Source organism: Hipposideros armiger, unplaced genomic scaffold (assembly GCF_001890085.2).
Source record: "Hipposideros armiger isolate ML-2016 unplaced genomic scaffold, ASM189008v1 scaffold_470, whole genome shotgun sequence".
Lineage (NCBI taxonomy): Eukaryota > Metazoa > Chordata > Mammalia > Chiroptera > Hipposideridae > Hipposideros > Hipposideros armiger.
The window spans coordinates 1,319,020-1,330,101 of record NW_017731820.1 but is presented as its reverse complement, the minus strand read 5'-3'; the positions used below and the strand labels follow the sequence as shown (position 1 = coordinate 1,330,101).

The window sequence follows — 11,082 nt, the reverse complement described above, 5'->3', positions numbered from 1 at the left end:
GTTCATGGGGCACCCGGGGCCTTTGGGGTCCCGTAGGCAGCACTCAGGCCTTTTGCCTGCTTTATATACTGGGATTCGTTTTTATAAAATTGTTAGTGTGGAAACCATTATTACCATTGCTTTTTATGATCTATTCAACCTTTAACTGCAAAAAGGCACCTGTTAAGTGCTCGACTGCTCCAAGAAACCGTAGGAACGTACCTGCTGCTTCCTCCTCCGGCGACGCCGTCTCCCCTTTGTAACGGATGCAGGACAGGTCTAGTTTGTTCAAGTGCTCACATCGCTGACGCGCTGAGGTTTGTGCAGAAAACACCACGAGGGCCGGGCCTGCCCGGAGAGTCTCGCCCCCACCTTTGGCCAGGAAGCGACTGCGAACAAAGAACAAGGGTGTTAGGGGACATGCAGGCTGGACCCGGGACCCCGAAGCTGGGCGCGGGGGAGCACGTGGGTCTCCGCCACGGGGACAGGCAGCCGAGGCCACTCCACTCACCTGTCAGGGCCTGAGGAGGAAAGCGTCGGGCTGCTCATCTGCCAGGGAGAGCTGACGAGTTCGTCCCACACTGTTGCTTCTTGCGCTGTAACACCGGACACAGCCAGATCGCAGGAGTGACGCGGCCCCTGCACACCTCCAGGCTCAACACGCGCTCTGTGGCCTCGACGTGGCGGCAGAGGTAGGGAGCGTCCCCGAGCCGGCTGCCCACGCTCGTCTGCATGCCAGTCCTCTACCTACCGGTGACAAGTTCCCTCCTCGGTCCTCAGTTCCCACCTGTGGGAAGGGGGCGCCGCTTCCCGGGTCAGGCTGTCGGAGGATTTATCCCTTCAGTGCGTCCGAGTGGCAGACGGCATCAGCGTGTCACTGAATCTCCTGGGTGGCATCCAAGTCGCTGAAGGTAGTCATGGAAGTGAGCATGCAAGTTTGGGGGAAAAAAGGATTACAGGGGGCTTAACATTTTAAGGTCTTGAAAAAGCTGTCAATCTGAAGAATGCAGCCTCTGCGCCTACAGGAAGACACTGGGCTATTATCAATCTGCACAATCAGTGTATCTTTTATTTACATATAGAAATCAGTGAAACTGAAAACAAAACCCAATGCAACTTGTACATAAATCCTTTAAGTTTCTTTATTTTCACACATTAAAAAATGAAACACACTATACAAATGGGTTTTCATAGCAGATTACACATGGGTCCACTCAGACTCGCTCTCCAAGTGCTGCCGACATGGTCGGTGCTACCTGGGCGGCCGCTGTTCATCCATCCCGTGGCCTTGTGTGGGTCTAAATGCAGTAGCATGCAGCCCTCAGCATGGAAGGGTCGCGTCCCCTCTGTCCTTAAATTAGGTTAAATGGCGGCGGTGTCCATATTTACAGACTTGACATGTGTCATCCTGAGCAGTTCTGATTTCCACCTGAGACCGGTGGTGGGACTCTTGGTCTCAGTTTTAAACAGGGAGGTCCAAATGGCGGCAGGCTGGCTGCTATGAACTCGAGTTTTCATCCTTTCCACCAGGAACTAGTTTGCTGCGGGTCGCAGTCAGACCCTTCTAGAAGGGTTAAGCCAAGTAACTGTAGGTGTCCTTTTCACCATCAACTCGTTCCAAATATTCTTTCTCGATCAGAATGTCAATGCATTTCTGGGCATTATTTTTTAAAAAGGAAGAGGTAGTGAAAGGGAAGAAAAACATTTATTATCAGAGCAGAGACAGACCGCCATCCCCTGGGTTCTCCCCGACATGACAGCTCCATGGAGAGCAAGGTCACGCTGTATATCCCATCAGTGTGTAGTTTTACTTCCCGGGCTGCTAGGGCTTTGCCGTCCCGCATGGAGCCCCTCAGAGCCAGCACCCCCGAACTGGGTCAGGTGCGGCAGAAGCCACGGGGGCAGAACCTCCCTCACCACTCTCAGCCTTACCCCAGGACGTCCCCAGCAGGCCAACAACTAGTCGTGGGGACTCTGAACGCGCGACCCCAGGAGCTAAGTGGGCCCCCGGCTGTCGGGGGTTCAGAAAGGGGCAGAGCCGCTTAGCTCCCACTTTAAACCACCCCAGTTGTTAAGTGGCGGTCACCAGTAGCTGTGGTCTGCTCAGACAGGAGTGTCCCCCACAGCAGTAAGGACAAGCGCACAGTGACAGGTGACAGGAAACGCATCTCCCTAATGTGACGCTGAGCACATCCCCGCAGATGCAGAAGCGGGTGAGCCCGGTTTCATGAGAATTCACAGGCAGGCCAGCGGCTGCTGCTGCGCAGTGTGACCGGGGACCCCATGGGAGCCTCGTGGACTGCAGGGCCGGTCACCACACCCTGGAGCTGGGGTCACCGTACAAGGACGGGCCTCTGAGAAAGTCGGAGGGCGGGACACTTAGGTTCGTGCGCTTCTCTGTCTACATTTCAATACAAGTTTAAAAATTAAGCCGATTTTCTTTTGGAGGAATCTATTACTTATGCCCAAGCCAACCTCCTTCCTTACGGAACAGTAACCAACCACTTTTCATTCCATCTTTTCTGTTGTAAAATGATGAACTGAACGCTTCTGCTATGTCATTCTTGTACCTTAATTACTGGGACCCGAGGCTTGAACCGTGAGGACAGCTGCGTGAGAACTTCTCCAAGGAGCTGCTGGTGTTTCAAAACCTTCCTCATCTTCATAATTCTCACAATGGCCGCCTACGGGACCAGGGAGGGAAATGAGTGCGTTCAGAGGCTTGCCGCAACTTATTCTTCAACACTGAGGACACCGAGCAAAAAGGTTCTCTATTTCGGCACAGGATTCTGATATTGTCGCAGGGGGCCAATTCTGCCACCTGTGCCTCAGCTCTGACATAACATAAACACTAAGACGTCCTGGTCTTATGAGCAAGTTTAGTAACTTAACCCAACTATATATGAAGCATTTAAAAAATGAGAAAAACCCAGTCTTCACAGCTGCGGACGCTGCCTCGCCCCCACTGACCAGCAGCCCCCTCCCCGCCATTAGCTGCTTTCATCTATCTCACCGACTCCGCCCAGAGCCCTCCAGCCTCCCGAGGCGCCACACAGTAGAGGAATGGCCACCTCGGGCCACCCGCCTGCCGGCCGTGTGAGGGAGCACACACTACACGCCGTGGCCCCCGAGTCACCTGAATCAGTAGTTTGCGGTCTTCCTCAATATTTTTATGTGTGGTTTCCTGTTCCTGCTTCTGCTCAGTTTTCATCGGCACATTGATGTTAACCCTTAATTTCTTACTGTCAAGAAAATTGAGAAAACCAATGACTATTGTTTTAAAGGCAGGTAGTAAAGGTTTCTTTCTGTTTTCACTCTGTGAGAGGGTGGTGACTGTCCCCGGCCGCCCCGCGGCAGCTCCCGCCCTCGGGCCCAATGCGAGGGGCTCCCCCCCGCAGGGTCTGTGTCTCAGGCCCCCCTTCATCTGCTCTGCCAACTGTGTCAAGCGAAATAAAATCCAAACACTTGGACACAGAAATCCGAACTTTCTTGTGACCCATTTAAGGAGACGTGTTTGCCAAATGAATAAAAAAACCAAAAGCTGAAACGGTTTATAGAGTAACGCCTGGAACAGGGAGATGGACTCAGAGGGCTCCATCACCCCGCCGCCCAGCCCTCCCGGAGCTCGCCACCTCCGTCTGCAGTGACAGATGTGGTCAGCGGCCAGAGGACAAGTCTACAGCCTAGGACCATCCGCTTAGATTTTCCTTACTTTTTATAACCAAGATATAATTTTATTAAGGTATCTGGCTTCAATTCCACCTCATCAACATTTGCATTTTCGTCTTCCAAGACCTATAAGAAAACAACTGTTACTACATAATCTCAGAAATAGGCGTTCTTCTAACTTAACATAAAAAGTGCACAAACATACCAATAACTTCGACTTCAATAAAATCTGTAGAACTTGTGCCAAAATGTCCTGCAATTGGAGAGAAAAATTAACTTAAAGACAAAATGCATTTTTCTTTGTAACGAAAGCCACAAGCAGCCCTACAATAGTCACCCACAGACGAGACTAGACTCAGGAGAAGGAGGTGATACTGTTACAAGTCCCCTAAGTTCCCTGCTGCCCCAGCACCTACTTCTAAAAGTGACATCAAGCCCTTTTGGGCCTGATCACCTAACAGGAACACCGACAACTCTGTTCCACATTAGGAAGCAGGCACAACTGGCTGAGGCACACGGACACCGGCTCGCTTCCTAAATGCCCGACAGCTGCTCCCGGACTCGCATCGCCGCAAAGGGAGCGTCAGCAGGACAGGGAGCAAGGGATGCTCTGTCACCAACACGGCGGGGCCGGTGGTGGCCTGCCTGCCTGCCTGCCTGCGTGAACTCGAGGCTGGTCGTGTGGTCCCAGCATATCTCTGCTCCTTCAGCTTCACGGCTTCGTGCCCCAAGACACGGGCGCGCACCCAGCCCAACCTGCAGTCACCCGGATGCCCACCCACCTAGTGCCTCTGACCAGGGACAGAAAGGGCCCTCGTCTTCATGGGCACCCGTATGGTCAGAGGGCACAGGGTCAAGGCTGGGAGAGCGACAGGCCGCTAGCCTAGCAGCCTTCCCGGGGCCCAAAGCGGCACCAGAACACTGCCGGCTGCGGTCCAGGCGCCAAAGCCGACCAGGCAACTGTGTCCATCGTGGGGAGGAGGAGACAGCGGCCCCGTCCTCTCGTGGGGGTTAGTTCTGCTACTAAACGCTAGCGCACAGATGGCGTAGTTCTGATTAGAAAGCCAAGCAGAGAGCAGCCTCCACGCCGGGATCTCCGCGGGGCTTGAGCAGCAGTGCTCTCCGGAAAGCAGGCTCCAGGCTGCAGAGCCCTCCCCGGCCTCCCCCTCATTTCAGCCTCCTCCTGAGGTGAGTAGGGAGAAATGAGAAAGGACTCGGAGGTACAAGGGAGCAAATTCACTTTGCTATAGAATTTGAAGATATATTTTGGAGTCACTTGAAGTATAACTCACATTCTATGAGGGCGCATTACCCTGACACCAAAGCCAGACAGAAATATCACAAGAAAACAACAGACCAATATCCGTTATGAATACAGATGCCAAAAATCCTCAAGAAAATTCCAGCAAACCAAACCCAGCAGCATATCAAAGGCATTATATGCCATGACCAAGTGGGGTTATTTCAAGAATGCAAGCGTGGTTTAACATAAGAAACCAACTCAATGTCATACGCCGTGTTACCAGACAAAAAGCACATAATTATCTCAACAGAGCTGCAAAGGCATTTTAACAAAATCCAACACTGTCTCATGATAAAACCAGTAAAAAAAAGTAGGATTAATGGGGAACTTCTAAAATCTAATGAAGGGCATCTAAGAACAACTCCACAGCTCGCATCGTCCCTAACTGCAAACTTATGAAGCTGTCCCCCAGAGCAGGAAGACAAGGGTGCTGTTTTTATTCAACACTGTACCAGAATTTCTACACAGAGCAATTCGCAAGAGGGAAAAAAGACATCCAAATATGAAAAGGAAGAAGTAAAACTATCTGTATTTGCAGATGACATGATTGCATTTTTTTAAAAAAAGCCCTAAGCAAAAAAAGTATTAGAACTAGATCAATATGCAAAAATGAACTGTATTTCTGTACACTAACAATGACCAAACAATTCCATCAACAATAGCATCAAATGTAATAAAAGACTTCAGAATAGATTAACCAAAGTGTAACGTTAGTTAGTACACTGACTCCTGTGAAACACAGTTAAAATTAAAGACAAGCTAAACAAAGGGAAACGAATCTGTGGGCATGGATTAGAAGATTTAATATTGTTAAGAACGGTATACTCCCCAAAGCAACCCACAGATTCAATGGTCCCCTTCATAATTCCAGCTGCCTTGTTTGTGGAAATGGACAAGCTAATTCTGAAATTTACATGGAAATGCAAGGGACCAGGGAACGCCAACACAATCTTGAAAAAGAACGATACAGTCTCAAAACTTACTACCAAACAACAGTGAGCATGACAATGTGGGACCAGCACAAGGAGACACTTGGGTCAGTGGAAAAGAATTGAGAACCCAGAAACAAACCCTACATTTATGGCCAATTGATTTTTGACAAAGTTGCCTGGACCAATCAATAGGGAAAGAACAGTATTTGACATTGGATTAGGCAATGGTTCCTTAAATAAGACACCAAAAGCAAAAGCCAACAAAAGAAAAAATAAAGTGGACTTCATCAAAATTAAAACTGTGTGATACAGAAAACAAAAAGGCAACCCACAGAACAGGAGCAAATATTTATAAATCTTTTATCTGACAAGGGTCTACTATATGGGATATATAAACAATTCTTACAACTCAACAATAAAAAGATAAATAACCCAATTAAAAAATAGGCAAAAGATCTGAACAGACATTTCTCCAAAGAAGATATACAAATGGCCATGAAAAGATACTCAACATCATTAGTTAAGAAAATGGAAATCAAAACCACAATGAAATACAATCATAACCACGAGGACGGCTAGAATAAAAAAATGGGTAAGAACAAACGTTGGTGAGGACTGAAGAAAGTGTGGCCCTCGTGCGCTGCTGGTGAGAACATGACAGGTGCAGCCATGGTGGAACTCTGGCAGATCCTCGAAAAATTAAATACAAGTTCTCATAACTTGGCAACTCCCATCCAGTTATGTATAATTCCCAAGAGAACTGAAAACATGTTCATACAAAAACTTGCACATTAATGGTCACATGAGTATTATTCACAATTGCCATAAGGTGGAAACCTCCCAAATGTCTATCGACAAATAAATGAATACACAATGTGTCTGTCCATCAATACACTGAGATACACTTCAGCCAAAAGAGAGGATGAAATACGGACGAAACACAGACACGCGCTACCACATGGGTCAACCTTGAAAACGAGATGCTGAGTGGAAGACGGCAGACACAAAAAGTCACATATTACACGATTCAATTTGTATCAATGTCTAGAGCCAGAAAGTAGATTAATGTTTGTCAGGGGCTGGGGAGAGGCTGGGTAGGGGACAGTTACTGCTGCGGGTATTGGGTTTCTTTTTGGGGTTGAGGAAAATGCTTCCGGCAGTGCCGGTGCTTGTACACCTTGGAAAAACTTCTAAACTGTACGTAGTTTTATGTTCTGTGAAATGCATCTCAATAAAATGACTAATACGAAGAATAACACTGAAATTAAGTGAAGATTTTAAGCTTAGTAAGAAAAGCTTACTGGAAAGAGCGTTCAGAACGGACTAAATGAATGAGAGAAAGGCACGTCAGTGTACCTCTGTGTGTGTGCACGTAGGTGTGTGTAACACTGAGTTTAAAAATTAAGCTTTTTAAAAACACGTATGGGCCGGCCGAGTGGCGCGTTGATTAGGAGTTGGCTTGGGATGCCAGCTCTGAACAGCAGGGTCCCGGTTTGGATCCCACATGGGGGCTAGTGACGCTGCCCTCTACAACTAAGATGCTGAACAACAGCTCAACCTGGAGCTGGGCTGCTGTGAGTCGCCGGCGACGGCGTAGGCTGCAGCCCCTGCTGCAGTGGGTTGCCATGGGCTACCGTGTGTAGCCAGCAGTCAGAATGAGCGGCCGTCCAGAAGCCAGCGACTGATCTGCCTCGCCCGGGAAGAGCGCAATGATGGTGCCAACTTGGGCCAGTGAAGCAACGTCCTCCACAACTAGACTGAAGAACAAAAGGACAGCAACTTGTCTGTTCCCTTTCCCCAATTCCCCAACGCTGTTCCCCGATTCCCCAATAAAATCTTTAAAAAAACCAAACAAAAACAAAAAAACCAAACAAACAAAAAACACATATTAAAATCCTGGAATAAGAGCATATTCTTATCTATAAGGCAAATCCATTTCAAATTGAAGCCCTCAGCTCCTCTCCCTGTCCCTTCCCTACAATCTATAGACTGAGGAGACAGGGACGTACCATTTTAATCTGCGTGCTATCCGTCAGCTGCTGCACGGCATAGGCATCTTCTGTGTTGTACTGAAGCAGAATCGCCATCTGGAACGTGGAGGCCTTTGAGGTCCCCGTGTAAAGAAGCAGAAGCAAAATTTAAGCACATGGAAAAAACTCCAAACTACATAGCCTAACTTTAAGGAAGTTATTTATAAAACGAACCCTCCGAACAGATGCAAAAAATAAAGGTCAATTTAAAAAGGAATACAAAGTGTCAATTCCACTCCAACACAATACTTTCCTGAAAGATGTCATTTCCCACCTTTTCAAACATTAAAATGATTTTGAATTTTCTTCTAAGATGTCTGTCCATATGAATACGCAAATATGTATCCACACTCATTATACTGATAAACACATCCACCCAGTGTATACAGAAACGTTAAGCATCAATCTTCAAATTTGTTTTTGCATAAATGCTGAGAAAAATGATCTTTTGGTACACTGCTGACATAAAACCACCCGCAAATTGAATTATATTTGATTTGTTTATCCTAACTACTCTACTGTGTAAAGTATGAGAAAGGGTAAAGCAAACCCCAGCTGCTCAGACGTATCCCTCGGGGAACCCAGCACCAGGACGCACACGTGGCTTCTGAGTCCTGGGCTGTGTGCAAGGAGGGCCCGGAGGCTCCTCCCCCACATTCCCAGGGGGTCCCCTCACCCTTCTCCTCCATGATCCACAGCAAGAGATACAGAACCATGAGCGGCAAAGCCTCGTCAATGAGGACAGGCAGACACCTGGGCAACGTTAGCACCTCAGGACAGCGGTGTTCCTGGAGCCTCAGGGGTGCCAGCCAGGAAAATGGCCAGCAAGAGGGGACAGGACCCTAACAGGCTTCGAGAGGCTGCCCCAATGGCAGTGACCAAATCAAAACAAATCTCAAAGAAATGTTGCAGTTGGTGGTGGTCCCACTGGTGTATACAATCTGCCACAACTCCAACTATATACTTAAAAGGGGTGCTTTTTATTGTCTGTAAATTACCTCAACAAAGTTGATATAAAAATTATTTAAAGAATAAAAAAACCAAAAAACCAAAGAACAACTCCACCGAAAAGGACTTCTTTGTGCGTTAAATAAAAGTTCAAGGGCAGGGCATGCGCAGGGGACTGTCGTGTATGGGCCTGCCCTGAGCTGCCTCAACACGGCGAACACACTCCTGGCTGAGCGTCCGCCTGGTCAAAAAAGGGCACTGAGATTTTAGGGCTAGAGGACGAACTCACAAGTTGTTCTCTGTGTATCTGGGGATGAAGGATCAAAATCAATGGCACAAGCTACATGCAAATCAATAAAGACCTCTGGACCTGGTGTGACAGAATAGTACGCGCTTTAACTGCTTTATCCAAGTGGAATTACTGAATTCATGAGCAGGATGTGAGTCTGCAGAATGCAGTCTGCAGTTTCTTAATACTTAAAAGTTGACTTAGGATTGTTATTATAAGGGAAACCTTCTCGGAGGATAAACAAAGCACTTTGGAAAGCTCCTGAACTGAAAGTCATTATTATTATTTGGTACCCAGTGTTGCTGTAAACACTGCAGGGTATGACTAATGTAAAACTGCTTTATCAAAGGAAAACAACTATCATAAATAAATACATAAAACTCCAGCGTTTTAAGCGACCACCGGACCACTTAATGTGCCCAACACTTACAAGCAGTAGCACCATTTTATGGAAGAGAAAACTGAGGCTCGGTGTCATCATTCAGTAGCCTGTCCCTTAGCCAGAAAGAAGGCGAATTCTGCTAATCTGACTCTAAAACCCATGCTGTTTATTAACCTCTATGCTATTTTCCTGGAAGCTTAACTCTAGATTGAGTCACATGAATCACTGAATTCTGATTTCTACAATTAGTCTTCTCTTCATTTAGAATTTTAAAAAGTACCCCAAAATAAAAAGGTGATCTTACCTGCAAAGTGTATCTGTTTTTGAAGCAGTTTGTCACCAGTTCTCCTTTAGACAGCTGATACAACCATGTCAATTTCCTGCCACTGTGACGGCTGGCGTAAAAAGCTGTGAATCGCTGATAGCTACGTTCCAACTGGACAAAAGCAGAGCATTATATACACTAAGTATCTTATCATAGGTTATAGTCAGTATTTCTGCAGAAAACACACTGTTCCAAGTTTACAGTACCAAAGCAGTGCTTACATAAAAGTAAAATACAAATGACTCTTGCAGAGCACATGGAACCAAGCTTTTTAAGACACAATCAAAAAGGTTTCTACTTTAAGACGGGTAGGTATCGTGGTGTTCACCCCAGCGCTAATTAGGTTCTACTGTCTAAAGGTAAATAAAGGACCACACTGCTGAGGGGACAGAGGCAGCCAGCCGGCAGGGAGCCCAGCTACCCCCTGCACAGGGCTCTGCCCTGGCCCTGCCCCATTTCGGGGTACCAGCCGGCCAGCAGGAGCTTCTGCAGGCACCATGTGTACTGGTGCTGAAAGCGACCCATTATCTCTACTCAGCACAAATGGAACAGAAGGCAAACCCTGCTTACCTCCGATGGCAAGGCAAACGTGCAAGACTGCTGGAAGGGCCACGATCCGGAACTCAGAACTTGAATGCTGAAGTCCACTGCAGGAGAGGGGAAGGGAAATTCAGGAACACACTGTTAGCCTAACAAACTGAAAACTGCCACCGTTTCAGATACACGTGGGCTGCTCCTTATAAAAACACATTCAATATAAAACTAAGGATTTCATTTCAATTATTTTATTCAATTAAAATTAGTAAACAGTGGGAGCAGCAGAAATTCTTTTCCTCCAAAGACTGAGTTTTTCATCTCACTTCTGCCTCAGAATTACAACGCTGTATGCCTGCTTTGCTTCATGTGCTTTGGTTTCCTGCCGCGAATAACGCCAACCACTCAAGGCACACCTGGTCGCCAGGCACAGATGGCATTAGAGCCCCAAACTCAAAAAACGAAAACCCCAACAGTAAACACCTAACTCCATTATATTTGGTGTAGCATGTATACACTACACATTATATAAATAATCTATAAATTATAATAATAATTTCAACAACACCAATAGCTGACCACAAGTCCACGGGCACAAGTGTCAGTTCTTTTGCTTCGGGAAAATAAAATCCCGTTTTCTTTTAGAAAGACGTTCCTCTGTAGTGACGCCGGCAGCATCTGCCGTCCCGCG

The 11,082-nt window shown here is 47.1% G+C and overlaps 1 protein-coding gene across 4 annotated transcripts in view; it reads right to left on the bottom strand.

Annotated features, from left to right (window-relative positions):
• Positions 1-1,026: 1,026 nt before the first annotated feature.
• CUL1 (cullin 1) overlaps positions 1,027-11,082 on the bottom strand; it is a 75,982-nt gene continuing 65,926 nt past the window's right edge. For 3 of the 4 annotated variants that reach the window (XM_019666442.1, XM_019666443.1, XM_019666444.1), the window contains 8 exons: positions 10,428-10,504; positions 9,837-9,968; positions 7,893-7,985; positions 3,854-3,901; positions 3,692-3,774; positions 3,116-3,221; positions 2,550-2,663; positions 1,104-1,633 (listed from right to left, as the gene is read on the bottom strand). In XM_019666442.1, coding sequence (XP_019521987.1) covers positions 1,553-1,633; positions 2,550-2,663; positions 3,116-3,221; positions 3,692-3,774; positions 3,854-3,901; positions 7,893-7,985; positions 9,837-9,968; positions 10,428-10,504 — 734 coding nt within the window. In that variant the 3' untranslated portion in view covers positions 1,104-1,552. Of the gene's footprint in view, positions 1,634-2,549; positions 2,664-3,115; positions 3,222-3,691; positions 3,775-3,853; positions 3,902-7,892; positions 7,986-9,836; positions 9,969-10,427; positions 10,505-11,082 lie in introns of all 4 variants that reach the window. The other variant, XM_019666445.1, reaches the window with a different exon arrangement.